At 55.3% G+C, this 18,632-nt stretch overlaps 3 protein-coding genes across 4 annotated transcripts in view; 2 read left to right on the top strand and 1 right to left on the bottom strand.

Annotated features, from left to right (window-relative positions):
* LOC119467690 (alpha-tectorin-like) overlaps positions 1–7,042 on the top strand; it is a 12,651-nt gene extending 5,609 nt beyond the window's left edge. Inside the window, exon 3 of the mRNA XM_037729824.1 lies at positions 6,962–7,042. Within this exon, the coding sequence (XP_037585752.1) occupies positions 6,962–6,991 (30 nt within the window). The 3' untranslated portion in view covers positions 6,992–7,042. The remainder of the gene's footprint in view (positions 1–6,961) is intronic.
* Positions 6,981–14,629, top strand: FXYD3 (FXYD domain containing ion transport regulator 3). Its single transcript, XM_017504176.2, has 8 exons — positions 6,981–7,062; positions 9,935–9,986; positions 12,000–12,032; positions 12,151–12,174; positions 13,691–13,765; positions 13,843–13,879; positions 14,222–14,259; positions 14,411–14,629. The coding sequence occupies exons 2-8, from the start codon at positions 9,947–9,949 to the stop codon at positions 14,428–14,430; spliced, it is 267 nt and encodes an 88-aa protein (XP_017359665.1). The 5' UTR covers positions 6,981–7,062; positions 9,935–9,946; the 3' UTR covers positions 14,431–14,629.
* Positions 14,630–15,434: 805 nt separating this feature from the next.
* The window catches only part of LGI4 (leucine rich repeat LGI family member 4), a 22,539-nt gene continuing 19,341 nt past the window's right edge, over positions 15,435–18,632 (bottom strand). For both annotated transcript variants that reach the window (XM_037729850.1, XM_017504156.2), the window contains exons 8-10: positions 18,114–18,278; positions 17,525–18,030; positions 15,435–16,415 (exon numbers count right to left, since the gene is read on the bottom strand). In XM_037729850.1, coding sequence (XP_037585778.1) covers positions 16,101–16,415; positions 17,525–18,030; positions 18,114–18,278 — 986 coding nt within the window. In that variant the 3' untranslated portion in view covers positions 15,435–16,100. The remainder of the gene's footprint in view (positions 16,416–17,524; positions 18,031–18,113; positions 18,279–18,632) is intronic.

Genomic DNA, 18,632 nt, shown 5'->3' with positions numbered 1-18,632 from the left:
TAAATACTTCCTGAGCACCTACTATGTGCCAGACCCTAGACTCAGTGCTGGGGAAATGGCAGCGTGTGGAACGGTCAAGATCTCTCCCTTGTGGAGCTGAGATTCCAGACGGGAGAGAGGCAATAGCCATGACCAGTAAGTGCGAATTACACAGTTTGTCAGGAGGCAGTATGCGTGCGTGTGAGGGAAGAAAATACACAACAGGACGGGGAGGGGTGGTGGTGGCTTCTAGACAGAAAACATGGTTTTAAATGGAGAAGCCAAGGAAAACCTCCTTGAGAAGGTGATATTTGAGCAGAACCCCAAGAAAGAGGAGAGAGAGGTCCATGTGCACACCTAGGGGTGGGTCCAGCAGGGGCTGGATGGTGCCTGGTGCGATGGAGGAGCCGCAGGGAGGTTGGTATGGCTGGAGCTGAGTGAGTGAGGGTAGGGGAGAGGAGATGATGAGGTCAGAGAGGTAATGGGGACCAGATGGAAGGGACTTATGGGGCTAGTGAGGACTTTGCTTTTGCCTGGAGAGAGGTGCTCCCAGGACAGTGCTCTGAGCCAGGCTGGCCCTGACAGGGCTCAGGTGGTCCCAGGCTCCCTCTGGCTGCAGGTGGGAACAGACTGAGGGCAGGGGGGGGGCAGACCAGGGAGGAGGCTCTAGGACCTCCAGGCTGGAGGGGACAGAGGCTGCGCCAGGGTAAGAGCAGTGGGAGGGGAGAAGTGGATGGCTCTGGAAATACTCTCTGGGGTCTTATCCCCTCTTCAAACCCTGCTGTCTGTTCCTGGGGCCCTCAAGGTTATGTGGGCCCCTGTTGATTTTTAGTACTCCCCGTGACCCCCGGCAATCACACAGGGTGTGTACGCGCCAGATGTGGGTTAAAATCCTGACTTCCCCTTCATAAACTGGGTGACTTGCTGCCAAGCAACTAAGCCTGGGTGCCTCAGTTTCCCCAGGTGGAAGAATAACTCCCCAAAGGCAGTTAAGTCCTGAGGCCGCAAGCGCCAGGGTTGTTGGTTGAGAATAGAGAGACAGTCAGCAATCGGGTCAATGACTCAGGCCTGAGCAGGGGTGTGGCACTGGCGCTGGCTGCCTTCTTGGATGCCCGGGTGCAGGGGGAAAGGGATGTGGAGATGGGCCCCGGCTGCCAGCAGGCAGTGCCTCCCCCCAGCAGAGGGTGCCAGCCAGGCTCTTAGAACTGCAGACTCATGGTCCTGCCTCTGCAGCCAGGAGGGTGCCTGCCAGCCCCAGCACCAGCCTCAGAGACTTGAAGCTCCTACCGGGCTGGGGCCCGGGCTGGGTGGCCAGGAGGGGTTAAATCATCCACAGACAGGAAGGAGCAGAGCTGGGACCCGAGGGGCAGTGGAACATGGAGAACTGATCCAGGAGGAAGGAAAAGGGAAACGCTGTGGGAGGGCCAACAAGAACACAGGCTTGTATTAAAAAGATAAAAATATATAGATAAATTATTTAATATATACTATATAGTAATATACATAAATATATAGTTTCTTAAGTTCAATTAAATTCTGTTTCCTTAACTGTTTGTTTACCTGGTTCAAACTTTACTTTTCCCTCCACTCTTTTGGTGTTTTTTATCTTGTGATTTATTATTTTGTGTTAATTTTAATATTTTATTTTTAAGGGCCAGGCACGGTGACTCACGCTTGTAATCCCAGCACTTTGGGAGGCCAAGGTGGGCAGATCACTTGAGGTCTGGAGTTCAAGACCAGCGTGACCAACATGGTGAAACCCCATCTCTACTAAAAAATTGCAAAAATTAGCCGGGCTCTCTTCCTGGATCCTCAGGCGGATGCGCCCTCTCTTCCTGGACTTGGGAGGACAGTACGGGGACCTCTGCTGTGAAAACCACGCCCTAAGGCACCTCCAAGGCTGCACCTGTGCAGTCCGTGCTGTACTCATGGCCTTGTAGGTAGAAAGCAGCTCTGAGATGGGAGGTGACCAGAGCAAGTCTGGGATGGAGCAACCCCAAGCCCCACTCTCCCTCCCTCCCTCCCTTCCTCCCTCCAACCCTCCAATCCTCCCTCCCCCCACCCCTGCCGTGAAGCCTCAAACCAGGCAGAGCTGGGGTGTGGGTCACCCCAGGGTGACAAATCTGCCACCCCAGCAATGGCTTCCAGGTGGAAATGGGAGTCCTTTTAGGCCAGGCCTTTCCCGAGTTGCTGGAAACACAGCTTGTTATGTTGAAACGTCTGCTGTTGAAATGTTAGCAATTCTGCATTTTTGCAGCGCTTTGTAAACTAAAGGAAAGGTGTAACGGTTGGATTCCACCCTGGGACCGCCAGTTTGAGACCCTTCTCTTAGGGATGGAGTCAGGCTGGGAGGGGGCTGCAGGGCTCCCACTTGAACCAGATAGTCCCTGTCCCAGATGTCTAGTGACAAATGTGTTCCCTGCCCTCTCCTGCTTCCCTGTAGCTCCTGCCCACACCCAGGACCCCCAGCCATACACCTGACCTTCACTGCCCTCCCCTGCTTTGATGGGGAAGCTGGCTAACAAATCCATTCCTCCATGCTCCCTGCCCCCATCAGCAGCTCTGCCCTCAGCACCCCACCTCAGCTCCTGCAAGGCCTCCTCAGATGGGGGTGGGGGTGGGGGTAGAGGAGAAAACCTTTCTTTTATAATTCTTTTAAATTTATTTTTATTTTTATTTTTTTAGAGATGAGATCTTTCTATGTCGCCCAAGCTGGTCTTGAACTCCCGGACTCAAAGGATCCTCCCACCTCGGTCCCTGCAAAGTGCTGGGTCTATGGGTGTGAGCCACTGTGCCCAGCCTGGTAATTAACAGATACTTCGTGAGCACCCACTATGTGCCAGGCCCTATTCTATAATTCAGATGAAAATTCCTGAGAGGAGCGGAGGCACTAGCAGGGGAGGCAGATAGCACCACAAAACAAGCAAACAGAGGCCGGGCGCAGTGCCTCACACCTGTAATCCCAGCACTTTGGGAGGCTGAGGTGGGTGGTTCATGAGGTCAGGAGATCGAGACCATCCTGGCCAGCATGGTGAAACCCTGTCTCTACTAAAAATACAAAAAATTAGCCAGGCATGGTGGCACGTGCCTGTAGTCCCAGCTACCCAGGAGGCTGAGGCAGGAGAATGGATTGAACCTGGGAGACCCTGACATCTCTAGCCCAATCTTGCCCAGGAAGTGGGACCTTGTGTATGGCTGTGACCGCACCTCTCAGGCAGTCAGCCTGGCCGCTCAGACTCTGCCTGCAAAGGCAGAGCTCCACCCAACCAGCACCCTCTCCTGGCTGGGGGTGCCTCCAGGCTGCCCTCTCTAGGGCAGGGAGCCTGCAGAAACACTCTCAGCCTTAATTAAATAAAGAGCAATGAAATTATTGAGACAAAATCAATAAAAGTTTGAATCAGTGGTGGTATAACATGCTATGACATTGGTTTTGTGCTTCAATTCGGCGTTCCTGAAAAGCCTGTGATATTCAGAAACTATTTGTAGATTTGTTTTTTTTTCATTTTGCAAGGATTCCCAGGATATGGAGAAATCACAGCCATTTGCAGCCTCAACAGGTTCTTCGGGGCCAAATGATTCCAAAAGCAAAAAAAAAGAACATTTAGCCGGGCGCGGTGGCTCAAGCCTGTAATCCCAGCACTTTGGGAGACCGAGGCGGGTGGATCACGAGGTCAAGAGATCGAGACCATCCTGGTCAACATGGTGAAACCCCGTCTCTACTAAAAATACAAAAATTAGCTGGGCATGGTGGCGCACGCCTGTAGTCCCAGCTACTCGGGAGGCTGAGGCAGGAGAATTGCTTGAACCCAGGAGACGGAGGTTGCGGTGAGCCGAGATCGCGCCATTGCACTCTAGCCTGGGTAACAAGAGCGAAACTCCGTCTCAAAAAAAAAAAAAAAAAGAACCTTTTTCTAATATGTTTATTATCTATATTATATGCAATATATTAATATATGAAACCTATTACCTCTGTGCCTTTAAAACATAACTGAAGTCAAATTGGCCGGAAGACTCACTCCAAACCAAAGGACACCTCATTCCTGATAGGGGGCAAGTGACTGCACAAACTCCGTTCCCCATAGCCCTTTTTCTTCTTTTTTTCTTTTCTTTTCTTTTTTTTTTTTTGAGATGGGAGTCTCACTCTGTCACCCAGGCTGGAGTGCAATGGTGCGATCTCAGCTCACTGCCCCCTCCACCTCCCGGGTTCAAGCGATTCTTGTGCCTCAGCCTCCCAACTGGGATTACAGGCGCCCACCATCATGCCCGGCTAATTTTTGTATTTTTAGTAGAGATGGGGTTTCAGCATGTTGCCCAGGCTGGTCTCGAGCTCCTGACCTCATGGTCTGCCCACCTCAGCCTCCCAAAGTGCTGGGATTACAGGCGTGAGCCACCTCACCCAGTCCCATAGCCCTTTCTAAGAGTCTCTGTGTGCTCATCACACTGGGGTCTCAGAATCCTCCTCAGCCCCAGCCCAGCCCCAGCCCAGCCCCAGCCCCAGCCTAGCACACACTTGGATGCAGCATGTTCATGTCCAGCCCAGGAAGAATTTATGGCTGACCTGGCTTGTGTAAAATCCCGTAAACATCTGTACGTCAGAATGTAAGATCATGGTGTTTAAAACTACAGAACATTGAGAGATTGTCAGAAGGCTCTAATTGCTGGTTTCCGGATTGAAACCAGCCGTTAGATGTGTTTTGCTTGACCTGGAAAATTTTTTAAAAATTCGAACCCAATTTTAAAAATTAAACCTCTTTAAGGTAGTACATTTTCAGGATGCAAAATTCAAAAACTACAAGAGGGCTCGTGATGCCGAGTGAGTCTCACTTCCACCCCATCGTCCAGCCTCCCAGTTCTCCTCCCCAGAAGCAGCCCTGGATGCCAATCCCCAAAAATATTTTATTCATTAGAAGTATATGCATATGCAATATTTTACCGCTCACAAATGACAGCACGCTCCAGGGTTTCCCTCCACCTTGTTTTTATTTTTTCCCTTAGCAATCTGTCTGGAAAGTACTTCTGTATCCATCCATGGGCAGTGGGATTCCTCCAGGAGTTTTAGACAACCGTTCTCCTGTTCACCCTGTTCAGGTGAAAGGCAGAGCTCCCCCCACCCTCCCCAGCTACTCTGCCCACACCACAACTTGCTCTCAGATGCCTGCAGTTCCCAGGCTTCCCAGCAGAGGGAGAAACCATTCCACTCCCAAGACCCCCAAGGGGTCGTCCCAGACACAATCAAGCTTGAAGGGTCTGGGGAAAATGCTATCTGCCCAGTCACAAAGACCCCCTTAGCTACACTGACTTGGCCCCCAGGCCTCTCCTTCCTGTTTCTATCTCTTCCTGGGCCTCTTGCTTGGAGCCCTACCCTGAGGGCCCTCCCTTCCTTGTGGGGACTGACCCCTCCTTCACAGGGGTAGGAGGGAGCCTTGTCCTTGTCTAGGGAAGGCCTGGGATTGACAGCTTGCCCCAGGGAACCACAGAGAGAAAGGGTGTAGCTCTGGGTGAGCATTGCCCACCCCCATCCCTCCTCGATGGGAACTGGGGTGGGGGGGTCCTTCTCTCTGTCCCCAGCAGGCCAGTTCCCGGCAGAGCCTTGACCCGAACCCCCTTTTCCTGTCCTGTGCTTCACACTCCCAGCAGCTGCCTCTCCCTGGCCTGGCCCTGTGGCCCTCCTCCCCGCCCCCACGATGGTGTTGGGGTCGCCTGGAGTCCAGCTGGTGGCCAGGGCAGAGCTACCCCTTTCCTGGCCCTACCCCTCCCCGTGACCCCAATCCTCCGCCAACCGCTCAAAGAATCCTTGTTCTCCATCCAGCCCCCAGACAAAAGTCCCTCTGTCTAAGAAGGCGGAATTGAGGGGAGGGGGCACCCCCAACCGGGACCATGGGAGGGCCTGCACAGACCCCATCCGGAAGGAATGCCTGGAGGAGGAGAGGCAGGAGAGGGAGGAGGGAAGGGGGAGGGGGACTCGCACAGTGCAGGGGCCTTATCTGGACTGGGAGGCTGCCGCCCCCAGCAGCGCCCACTCTGTAGACCCAGCCATCTGGCTCTCAGCACCCATGGAAAGAGCCTGGCTAGGAAACTTCAGCCTGATGCCTGGGAGCCAGTTCTCATTCTCCCCAGGGCAGGAAGCGGGTGATGACCAGGCCTAAGGTCCCACAGTCCCCACCCCAACCCCTCCCTGCCATTCCAGCCGCTCCCCCATATCCATCCCTGCCCCATCTCCTGACTTTGGTCATCCCAGCATCTTCTGCTGACCCTGAAACTGTACCAGCAAGCAAGATGTGGCCTGGAAGGAGACTTTAAGTTCCCCACAATTGCCAGCAATCCTTCCATCAGGCAAACACATCATCTAAGGAAAAGAAGTGAGGTCGAAACACCAACGCATCACCACCATCGTCCCTCCATGGCCCGGGAGGCTCTGTCCTTTAAAGACCCCGGAACCTGCAGGGTGACGTGTCTCACGCCTATAATCCCAGCACTTTGGGAGGCTGAGATGGGTGGATCACCTGAGGTCGAGAGTTCGAGACCAGCTTGACCAACATGGAGAAACCTTGTCTCTACTAAAAATATGAAATTAGCCAGGCGTGGTGGCACATGCCTATAATCCCAGCTACTCGGGAGCCTGAGGCAGGAGAATCACTTGAACCCAGAAGATGGAGGTTGTGGTGAGCTGAGATTGTGCCATTGCACTCCAGCCTGGGCAACAAGAGCAAAACTCTGTCCGAAAAAAAAAAAAAAGACCCCCAGAACTTCCCCTTTTAAGGTCCTCTCCTGGGATCAGGAGACTGGATAAACTCCTTCCTTAATTCCAGAGGCCGAGTTCCAGCCCATCTAATTCTCCTTCTCACCTGAGGCTGCTGTGGCCCTGGGAATCCCAGGGAGCAACCTGATGCCTGAGGCTGGGGAGGGGGTGAAGCTGTCTCTTTAAGAGCAGGAATGGAGCCCCTGGGCCTTAGGGCATCTAACTTGTTTTCTACCTGCCCAGGTTTGCTTAGGGCGTGGCAGCTTCGGATAAAGGCAGGACTCCGCCTGGCAGCCCCGACTTCTGGAACCTCTGATCAGCCTGGTGAACCACATAGGTGAGCAGCTGGGGCCCCTTCCTCCAAGCCCTCCCTGGCTCTGCCCCTAAATTAGGGAGAACCTACCCACCCACTGCCCCCACCACATAGAAGCTCAGCTGTTAAAGAGCATAAAATCTTTTGAGGTGCGTTTCTGGAGCCAGGAGATAGGAGAAAGACCCTTCCCCTAATGGCCCTTTCCCCCTAGCCTCCTCTCAGCGACTGGTTGAGCCGGCTGGGTGAGGGCAGAACCTGTAAGTGCGGTTGGGTTGTCTGGGAAGACTGAGGCCTGCATGGATTGGGGGTATCTGGGCTGGGGATATCTGGGTGGAGAAGAGGGGGTACCTGGGTAGGTAGGGGTATCCAAGTGGACCAGTGGTGTGTAAATGGACTCGGGGCATCTGGATGGATAAGGAGTGCTGGGTGGACCCAGGGAGTCCAGGCATTGCGGGGAATCTGGATTCTGGAGACCTCTAGGAAAAGAGGATGGGGCTGCTGGGGGAAGCTGTAAATGGGGAGTTGCTTGGGAAGTTTGAGGTGCACAGAGTGGGTGGGACCCTTCTGCTCACCCTTGAAGATGAGCCCCTTCTCCCATGTCATGGAGGAATTGGGGATAGCAGAGGGCAGGTTGGGGAGACAGTCCTCAGGTGGGCACTGGGACCTCGTGGCCAGGAAGAATCACAGCAGGTGGACAGAGTGCCAGCTGCAGGGCCGCCTTCCTCTCTAACCTGCCCGCCGACCACATCGGTTCAGGAGCAGCTGGGGCCTCTTCAAACAACAGCCTGAACAGGGGATATGAGGGCAGACCCAGCTCCCGGCTCCCCGCAGCCTCCGGAAATGTGGGGCTGGACATTGTTATGCAGAGGCTGGGCGAGGCAGATACCATCTGTCAGTCTCGGCTGGATGACAACATGGGAAGGGGGAATAGTGGGGCGTCGCAGGCCAGAGGTGGCTTGGAGGAGCCCCCGGAAAGAGGCTTAAGAGGTGAGACTCAACAGCCACGGTGACAGAGCATAGGACTTTAAGATGAATTTGCAGGGTCACAGGATTACAGCTGCAGAGTGGGCTAATCATAGTGCCCCTGCATGAAGCTGCAGAGATTATATGAGTTAAAAAGTGGGAAGCTGAGAACACGCCCCGCGGGCAGACACTCAGCCCGCATCTGCGGGGATTACCAGGATTCATATGGTCGTGGGTGACAGCTTCAGACCACAGGCAGGCCACCTACCACCTGTGCCCATATCCACCACGTGGTCTTGCCCACCCACCCATGCCAGCTCCCCCACCCCCACTCTCTTGGGGGTTCTAAACACTTCTTGGGCCTCAGTAAAGCTCCCAAAGTCTCAGGCTTTCTTCCCCCCCAAGCCCCCCAAAAAAGGAAAAGAAATGGATGCTCAAACTAAAACTGTGAGTCCAGCATCTGGAATTAACCGGGAAGCGGAGAGGATTCCCAGGCCCCGGGGGGGGGGGGGGGGGCAGAGGGAGGAGTCTGTGCCAACCAGCAGGGACCACCCGCACCATTGGGTGCTGGCAGCACCCTCTCTCAGCATTTCTGCCATCTATGAAATGCAGACTAGGGGATGACCTCAGGGTTGCTGGGAGGTTAGGTGAGGGAGAACACAGCAAGGTCAGTGTGCACCCCAGGGCGAGGGCGAGGAAGTGCCAGCTCTCGCTATCAAAATTGTAACTAGGCCAGGTGCGGTGGCTCAAACCCGTAATCCCAGCACTTAGGGAGGCCGAGGTGGGCAGATCACCTGAGGTCAGGAGTTTGAGGCCAGCCTGGCCAACATGGTGAAACCCTATCTCTGTTAAACATACAAAAATTAGTGGGGCATGCTGGCGCTTGCCTGTAGTCTCAGTTATTCGGGAGGCTGAGGCAGAGGTTGCAGTGAGCTGAGATCATGCCACTGCACTCCAGCCTAGGCGACAGCGCAAAACTCTGCCTCAAAAAAAACAAAATTATGATAACTATGTGCTCAGCAGTTGGGCAGAGGCAGGGCGGGGAAGGGCATGCACAGCGTCCAGGGGCTTGCTGCAGTCTCGCAGGCTGGGGGGAGGGCAGGACTGATGCCAGGTCAGGAGGGAGAGAGAAACGCGTTCCTTTTGCTGAGCAGGCCTGTCTGGGAAAGAGAAAGTGTTTGCTGCCTCGAGGGCCTGGGGTCAGGTCAGGGGCTGGGCTGGGGACCCAGGCTAGGCAGGGCCAGGGCTGGGACTGGGAAGGGCGAGGGTGGGGGTGAGGGGATGGGAGGTTCAGGGGAACATGCAGCCAAGCCAAGTTTGTTTCCCTCTACCCACAGTCCCAGCCTCAAGTCATCTCCTTCCCACACCCTGCCCTGAGCAGCTTGAAGAACCTGCTCAGTCCGCAGCCTGAAGTCTGCCGTGTCCTGGCAGGGCCAGGCAGGCTCCGAGCTGTCTGTGGAGACACTCTGGGGAATCGGGCCTCCTGCCACCTGGCTCCCAGCACCCCGCTTCCCCAAACACCCAAGGCCCTTACAGCCCTGAGTTAGGAGCAGCTGCTGGGGAGCCAGGCCTGCTTTAAATCCTGCTTCCTGGCGAGGGCACCTAGTTTCACCTCTCAGAGCCTCAGTTTCCCCATCTGTCCAATAAGGGTAACAGCAGGCAGTGGCACCCCCGTTTGGTGGTGGGCGATTCACGGAAAGCCTGAAGTCGGTGTCCAGTGAGTTATTACGGCTGTTCCCGAGTCAGGCCTGGGTTCCACCCAGGCCCCACTCCATGGCACGGCTGCTCTCAGCCCAGCGAGTCCCAGTGCCAGCCTGCCTGCCCGGGGTGAGCTGCACACCCCACCTGGGCAGCAGGGGAGGAGGGTTGGGGAGCCACAGGCACAGGGCCAGCATCCCAGTGGCGCTGCTAAGGCCAGACCTCCCGCCACCCCTCTAGGCCAGCACTCTGACATGCAGAAGGTGACCCTGGGCCTGCTCGTGTTCCTGGCAGGTGAGTACCCATCCCTCCACTGCTTTTTCCCCTGGATCCCCCGGCTGGGGGACAGCCAAGCCTCTGTCTCTCTCCTGTGCTTTTCTACCTCCCCAGGGAGATGGTAAATGTTAGGACAGCATCTCCTTGAGGGTAAGAAAAGTCAAACTGGCCATATGCAGTGGCTCACACTTGTAAGCCCAGCTCTCTTGGAGGCTGAGGCAGGAGGATCACCTGGGTCGGGAGTTCGAGACCAGCCTGATCAACACGGCGAAACCCCGTCTCTGCTAAAAATACAAAATTAGCTGGGTGCAGTGGCTCTCTCCTGTAACCTCAGCTCTTTGGGAGGCCAAGGCGGGTGGATCAAGTGAGGTCGGGAGTTCAAGACCAGCCTGACCAACATAGAAAAACAAAATTAGCCAGGTGTGGTGGTGCGCGCCTGTAATTCCAGCTACTTGGGAGGCTGAGCAAGGAGAATTGCTTGAACCTGGGAAGTGGATGTACAGTGAGCTGAGATTGCACCATTGCACTCCAGCCTGAGTGAAACTCTGTCTCAAAAAAAATTAAGAAAAGTCAAACCAGTGATTGCCAGGGAGACACAGGAAGAGCTGGCTTGCACAGCTGCAAAGTCACCGTCTTCCCCATTCTCTCACTCTCTTCTGTTTTTTTTTTTTTTTCCTGAGTCTCTATTGCTCAGGCTCGAGCGCAATGGCACGATCACAGTTAACCATAGCCTTGAACTCCTGCGGTCAAACAATCCTGCTCTCTTAGCCTCCTACACAGCTAGGACTCCAGACACACACCACCATGCCCAGCTTATTTTTAAATGTTTTGCAGAGATGGGGTCTCACTATGTTGCCCAAGCTGGTCTCAAACCCCTGGCTGAGTTTGATCCTCCCACTTCAGGCTTCCAAAGTGCTGGGATTACAGGTGTGTGCCACCACACCAGCCCTGATTGACTATTAAACAGAAATAAGGGCAGCTAGAAGAAATGACACCTTCAAAGCACTGAAAGAAGATAACTCTCCGGCCAGTTCTCTTGTAAATTTTCTAAAAACTTGAAGGAGCAGGCTCGGCTGCGTGCAACTGCACCTTTAACACCTTCCAACATACATTTTTTTCCTTTTTTTTTTTTGAGACAGAGTTTTGCTCTGTCACCCAGGCTGGAGTGCAGTGGCATGATCTCGGCTCACTGCAACCTCTACCTCCCAAGTTCAAGTGATTCTTCTGCCTCAGCCTCCAAGTAGCTGGGATTACAGGCGTGTGCCGCCATGCCTGGCTAATTTTTGTATTTTTAGAAGAGACATGGTTTCATCATATTGGCCAGGCTGGTCTCCTGACTTCAAGTAATCCTCCCACCTTGGCCTCCCAAAGCTCAGGACTACAGGCCTGAGCCACTGCACCCAACTCTTTTTTTACCTTTTCAATGCAGCCTTGACCTCCCAGGCTCAACGGATCCTCCCACCTCAGCCTCCCAAAGCTCTGAGATTACAGGCATACTTTTTATCCATTACGTAGGGCAAGACTAGTATTCTCCGCAGGGTAGTGATATAAAATCACATTTTCAATAAAGTCTATTTAAGTGTATAATAGTCAGTCACTTTCAATAATGTGCAAACACCAGACCAGGTGGGTGTAGATATGGCGGAAACAGGAGGATGGGCTTTGAGCATGATAGGATTTGGGGAAACAGGAAGCTGGGAACTGAAACCATCTGTCATCTTGACCAGAAAAGTCCCCCGCTGCTGCAGGAGGCATAGATTAACCACGTGTCTGGAAACATGAGACCAAACGGTGGCCAAAAACCTCCCAGATTAGACCCAATTTCAGGTGGCAGAATGCTGGCTTGACTCGGAGGTGTGGGGCTGAGTGGGCGAGTCCACATTTCCACTATGGGATAAGATGGGATGAGGCGGCTGCTCAGTGACCCGACCCCTGTCCCTCAGGGGACCCTTTCCCGAGGCCTCTGAGGCTCCAAGGGCTTGGCTGAGGCCAGCATCACCATCTCTGCTCCCTCCCCTCTTCTCCCACCAGGCTTGCCTGTCCTGGATGCCAATGACCCGGAAGGTGAGTCAGACTGGACTCTTTCACCCGTCCCACCCCCAAATTCTCCCTGAGGGGGCCCTGATTGATAACAGCTCCTGGCTGTTATCCTGGATTCATGATCTTATTTCTTTCTTTGCAGATAAAAACAGTCCTTTCTACTATGGTGAGAGCTGGTGCCCCCATTCCCTTCCCTTCAACCCCACATATTGCTTTGGTGTCAAGGGTTCCCACACAGGGTTGGGTGAGGGTCTGATGTGAGCATCACAGGACAAAGATAGGATGGAGGCAATGAATGGTCCACACGGTGGATTAAAGGAACTAGAGGCGGCAACCTGGCTTTTGGGAAGGTTCTATTCCAGCAAGATGGTTAGACACAAGCAGGAGGTGAGGACAGTTTGGAAGGACCCATTGTTTGGTTCAGATCAACTGCTGGGAGAAGTGTTGACTTGAGAAAACTTCCTGGACTTCAGGCAGCAGCTTCGCTGGAGGCAGTGAGCAATTCGGTCAAAACCCCCATCTGGCCTCCAGGTTCCAGTGACCTGCTCCGCACTCCCCGCTCTGCCCTCGCCTCCTCCACGCTCCTCACTCCTGCTCCAAGCCTCCCAGACACAGCAGACACACTGCCAGCCTCAGACCTCTGCACTTGCTGCTTCCTATGCCTGGAACACTTCCTTCCATAGACCCGCATGGCTCCCTCCCTCACCTCTGCTCAGATGCAGCCCCTTGAGAGGCCTTCACTTACTACTCCCTCTAAAAGAGCTGCCCCCTGACTTAATTTTTTAGAGACAGGGTCTTAGTCTGTTGCCCAAGCTGGAGTGTAGTGGCGTGACCATAGTTCACTGCAGCCTCAAATTCCTGGGCTCAAGCAATCCTCCTGCCTCAGCCTCCTGAATAGTTGGGACTGCAGGCGTGCACCACCATGCCTGGCTAATTTTTGTATATTTTGTAGAGATGGGGTCTCGCTATGTTGCTCGGGCTGGTTTAGAACTCCTGAAGTCCGAAAGCACTGGGATTATATTAGGTTGGTGCAAAAATAATTGTGTTTTTTTGCAACTGCTTTTAATGGCAAAAATGCAATTACTTTTTTTTTTTTTTTTTGAGGCAGAGTTTTGCTCTGTCACCCAGGCTGGAGTGCAATGGCGAGATCTCGGCTCACTGCAACCTCTGCCTCCCAGGTCCCAGGTTCAAAGGATTCTCCAGCCTCAGCCTCTTGAGTAGCTGGGATTACAGGCACCCGTCACCACACCTGGCTAATTTTTGTAGTTTTAGTAGGGATGGGGTTTTATCATGTTGGCCAGGCTGGTCTCAAACTCCTGACCTCAGGTGATCTGCCCACCTGGGACTCCCAAAGTGCTGGGATTACACCTCACCCAGCCAAAAACGCAATTACTTTTGCACTATCCTAATAGGTGTCAGCCACAACGCCCAGCCTGCCCTCTGTCTTTCCAGCTCCCACCCTGCTTATTGTTCTTCCGACCACCCATCTCCGCCTGACCCCGATGACATCTTGTTTGCTGGTGTGCGCACTAGAATGTGAGCACCTCGGACTCTGTTTTCTTACTGTGGTGTTCCTGGCACCCTGCGCATCCTAGGTGCTCCATACGTATTTATCAAGAGGATGGGAGGATGGATGGGGAGGACACAGCCTGGCACTGAGGTCCTCTCCTCTTTCCTCCTAGACTGGCACAGGCTTCGGGTTGGCGGGCTCATCTGTGCCGGGGTTCTGTGTGCCTTGGGCATCATCATCCTCATGAGTGAGTGGAGGAGCTGGGGGAGCAGGTGGGGTGGGGCTGGGGCTTCCCTCCCCTGACCACTCACCTCTCCCTAACAGGTGGGAAATGCAAATGCAAGTTCCGCCAGAAGCCGGGGTAAGATGTGTGCTGTTCTGGCATGCCCGCCTGCCTCAGCCTGGCTAGATGCTTTCCAGCCTGAAAGGGCTAGCTCTCCCAGCAGGAGAGGCCTCCAGACTCTGCCCCGCAGAGTTCCTGCCGCTAAGATTTCCCAGGTTCATTGTTTCTAGCTGGTAATCCCCAGAGGGCCCCAAATCCTGAAATGCATTAGCCCCTGGGATTGCACAACCCCCCTCCCCGCCCCTCCCCCCCCAGTGGAAAAGCAGCCAGGAAAACAAGTCTGGACAGGCTGAGAACCCTCTACCTGGAGGGACAGGACAAATGGGGTGGACAAAGGTCTCACCACTTTTGTCTCCTTAGTCACCGTCCAGGGGAGGCTCCACCTCTCATCACCCCAGGTAAGATGGACAGCACGGAGCTGAGGGGAACACGGAAGTGGGGTGTGTGTGTGTGCGCGCGCGCGTGCGCGCGCAGGCCCGCACATGCGCATGCACACTGGAAAGAAAGAACTCTGTCCACCCTCACAAACTGACCCCATCCCTCTCCCAGGCTCAGCCCATAACTGCTGAGGACAGACCAACTGAAACTGGGTGGAGGACCCTTCTCTGTCCCCGGGTCCTGTCTCTGCACAGAAACTTGAACTCCAGAATGGAATTCTTCCTCCTCGGCTGGGACTTCTTGCACAGAAAGGCCTCATCATCTCATCTCTCGTGGGAGGGTCTCTTTGTTCAATTTTTAATCTAAAATGATTGTGCCTCTGCCCAAGCAGCCTGGAGACTTCCTATGTGTGCCTTGGGGTGGGGCTTGTGGCGCCATGAGAAGGTCGGTGTGCCCTGGAGGCTGGCACAGAGGCTGGCAGCTGAGCCTGCTTGTTGGGAAAAGCCCACAGGCCTGCTCCCTTGTGGCTGGTTGCACGGCACAGGCCTGCATTCTGCCTCCTAGACCCTGGGAACCTCATATGCAATTTGGGATTTACTAGTGGCCAAAAGGAATGAAAGAGAGCTCTAACCAGATGGAACACTGGAACATTCCAGAGGACCCTGGACCATCCCAGGAAAACTGGGACATAGGATCATCCCACCATGATGGCAGTGTCCAGACAGTTTATAAAAGTAAGACCCTGTGACCCTCTCACTCACCCCTGAGACCTCACTTTATTACAAGATCTTTCCAAATACCCAAATGTCCCTGCAAGCCTCTTAAATAATTCCCTATGCTGCCCTTAATTATACACAATGGCCGCATAGCGTGAGAACTTCCAACAAGCCTCAAACTCCCTTGAGACTCCCCAGTACCTAAAAAGGCATCCAAAATGTTCCCGTGAACCACCTCACAAAATGCCTAAAACTCAAAACACCCGAAAATATCTCCTCCAATGTCCTGAGACATGAACCCAAAAAGAGACCCAAATAAACTCGTGACTTGTCCCCTCATCATGCCTTTTTATCCCTCAAACATCCCCTGAGTCCCTCCATAACCACGAGTCCACCGCCTGGGCCCTTCCGAGCACTGCTCCAGGGACACCACTTCCGCTTTCACAAGATACCCTCTCCCAGGGATCCACAACAGTGGGCGGGGCGGGTGCACAGCGCATTTATTGAGCTCGGATTCTTCTTGTCCTTGCCCCCGTCGCCCATCCGGGAGGGCACCGGGATCCCTGCGACATTTCTCGCTGGCACGCCTTGTGTCCCGCGCACGCGCAGGAGGCGCAAGAGGCACAGCGCCCAGGGCGGCCGCACGCATGCGCACAAGCAGCAGAGGGGAACCCGCCCAGCGCTGAGTTGTCTTCGAGTTTGGCGCTTCTCCAGGAAAGCAGATCGGCTGTGTGGAGTTTAGAATGGGAAAGGAATGCCATCAATCCCCCAGTGCTTTCAGGGGGACCAGGGTGGGAGAAGGTTGAGAGGGGAGCTTCCAGACCTCATGGAGCTCTGCACGTGACCCCCACCTCGACTCCATGCAGTGCACCAGCCTGCACCCCCCAGGTTGCCTTTGATGGGGAATCTGCCCCAGCAGAGATGTCCAGATGTTGCTTTAGACCTGTGAGCAGCTTGGGAGGTCGACTAGGCTAGGACCCTCTATGTCCCCCCACAGGTGCGTGGGCTTAAGGTCTAGACTTGTGGCTGATGAATGTGGCCCGTGGTCAGCAGCTGACAGGCAAGCCGCCACCCCAAGTGGGGCCGGGAACCAGCCAAGGGGCCATCCAGGGGCCCCAGCCATGCCCAGAGTCCCATTGGGGGTCTCAAGCACTGAGGTCGATCTCGTGATGCTGGTAGATCTGGGTGGGGCCCTTAAAGCAAGCAGCAAAGAGGAAGCGTCTGCCGGCGATGGTGACGTGAGCAAAGGCACGGGGGGCCACCAGGGCTGGGGGCCCCAGCTCCTGCAGTGGCTCCAGGAGCCCCTTGTCAGGCTCAAGGCGGAGGACCTGGCTGAAGGCGAAGTCGCTGCCCAGGATGGCCAGCTGGTCCCTGGCGATGAGCAGGGGCTGGAAGACGTGGGCACCTCTTGAGGGAAGTTGCTGCAGCAGACGAAACATGGAGCCGTCCCAGCGCATGACCTGTGGGGGTGTGGCCGGTGAGAGCCTGGGGTCCCGGGGGGGCTCTGAGGGCCCTGGAATAGCTTGGAAGCAGAAGCCTGTAGGTCCCCAAACTCCCACAGCTTTCTTATCTTCATAAAGGTCACCAGCCAGCTGTTCAGCCACACACACGGAGTTCTGAGCCCTTCTCTTGCCCTCACACCCCACACAGAAGCACTCAGCTGTGGACTCAGTTTCACCTACTATAGTTGGACATTTCTCCCACCACCTCTGGCAGCACTCTATCCCCTCCCAATTGGACCATCCTGGCGGCCTCTTTACTGGTCTCGAGGCTCCTCTCCCTGCTCCCTGAGTCTGTTCACCACCCTGTGAACACCTAAGTCAGATCAGGGCCCTTCCAGGCTCAGAACCCTCCCCTGCCTGCACCTCACTGCAGAAAGAGAGTGGGCAGGGCTTAACCCCAGCGTGAACCTGGGGGGGCTCAGTGTCAGGGTGGGGATTGGTGTGGCTGCGAAGTCTGGAATGCATCTGAGTCACAGAGCCAGCATCTGGGGGTAGAATCAGGATGTTGGGGCCAGCGTCAGTGTCAGGGACTGGGGAGTGGTTTGGAGTCAGCCAGCTTTGAGGGAGTCACAGTCTTGGCATCAGTGTGGGGTGGGGTCCTGGTTCAAAGGTCGGCATGTGAGGCTAGGTCAGAGTTTAGAGGCTTAGTGTGCAAGACTGGGTCCGTGCTGAAAAGCCAGCCCTCGAGGCGGGGCTCGGTAGCTCACGCCTGTAATCCCAGCACTTTGGGAGGCCGAGGTGGGCGGATCACAAGATCAAGAGATCGAGACCATCTTGGCCAACACGGTGAAACCCTGTCCCTACTAAAAACACAAAAATTAGCTGAGCATCATGGTGTGCGCCTGTAATCCCAGCTACTTGGGAAGCTGAGGCAGGAGAATTGCTTGAGCCCAGGACGCGAAGATGAGCCGAGATCGTGCCACTGCACTCTAGCCTGGCAACAGAGCCAGACTCCCGTCTCAAAAAAAAAAAAAAGAAAGAAAGAAAAAAAAAAGCCAACCCTCAAAGGCAGTCAGCTGCAGCGTCAGGCCTGGCTGTGCCCCCTCCTCCCCCAGGCCCAGCCTCACCATGGAGTCCCCAATGTAGCGTGTGAGGCACAGGAACACGTCCCCACCAGCCTGGAAGTGGCGTGTGGCGTAGACATCCTCTGCCTCAGGGATGTCCGTGCGTCTCTCGAAGCGGCCACCGGTCCAGTGGAAGAGCACGGGCCGCTGGGAGGCCGAGGCCAGCAGCAGATGGGGCCGGCCGTCCAGCTCCAGGGCCTCGGCGTCCGTGTCCCGGTGCCAGGCGTGCAGGCTCTGGTGCGGGTAAAAGCCGGGCCCGTCGCGGCACAGCAACGTGGTGCTGCCCGCCTTGGAGGCGTCGGCCACCACGAAGCAGGGCTGTCCTTCCAGCCACAGGAGCTCGGCGTCATTGGGCCGCAGCAGCCGCCTCGGGGCCAGGGTCTGCGTCGGGGCCAGGCGCAGGCCGGGGCTGGGCCGGGCCCACAGCTGTGAGCCCCCCCACAGGCGGGCAGCCAGCACGAAGAGGCTGGGGCCCAGCACCAGCGGCTTGCAGGACACCACGGAGGGCGCTGTGGGGAGGTGGGAGGCGGAGGGGCAGGTCAGGCCGGCCAGGCAGGCTGCTGGGCAGGCGGAAGGACGGGGAGGGGCTCACCGGGCAGCTCTTCCTCCGGCCGGAAGCGCTGCAGGCTGTAGTCCCAGGAGAGGATCAGGCAGCGGCTGGCGAAGGGCTGTGCCAGCACGATGTGAGGCTCCCCCTGGTAGGAGAAGAGCTCTACGCTCAGCGCCGACTCCCCCACCGTCTGGAACCAGGACAGCTCTAGGGGTGGAGCAGAGAGTCAGGCAGGCCCCCGGGGACCCAAGGATCCTCATGGCCCAGCCTCAGTTTGCACATCTCTGAAATGGGGCCATTTCATGGTACTCCCCTCATAGGGTCATAGAACTGGAATCTTGATCTGAAGATGTTTGTTTGGTTTGGGGGGTGTTTTGTTTTGAGACAGGGTCTCACTATGTCCCCCAGGCTGGAGTGCAGTGGCACAATCATAGCTCACTGCAGCCTCCTCCTTCCAGGCTCAAGGAATCCTCCCACCTCAGCCTCCTGAGCTGCTGAGACTACAGCCATGCACTACCATGCCTGCCTAATTTTTTTTTTTTGTAGAGACTGAGTCTGGCT

Source organism: Cebus imitator, unplaced genomic scaffold (assembly GCF_001604975.1).
Source record: "Cebus imitator isolate Cc_AM_T3 unplaced genomic scaffold, Cebus_imitator-1.0 Scaffold318, whole genome shotgun sequence".
NCBI lineage: Eukaryota > Metazoa > Chordata > Mammalia > Primates > Cebidae > Cebus > Cebus imitator.
This window is presented reverse-complemented; position numbering and strand designations above follow the sequence as displayed.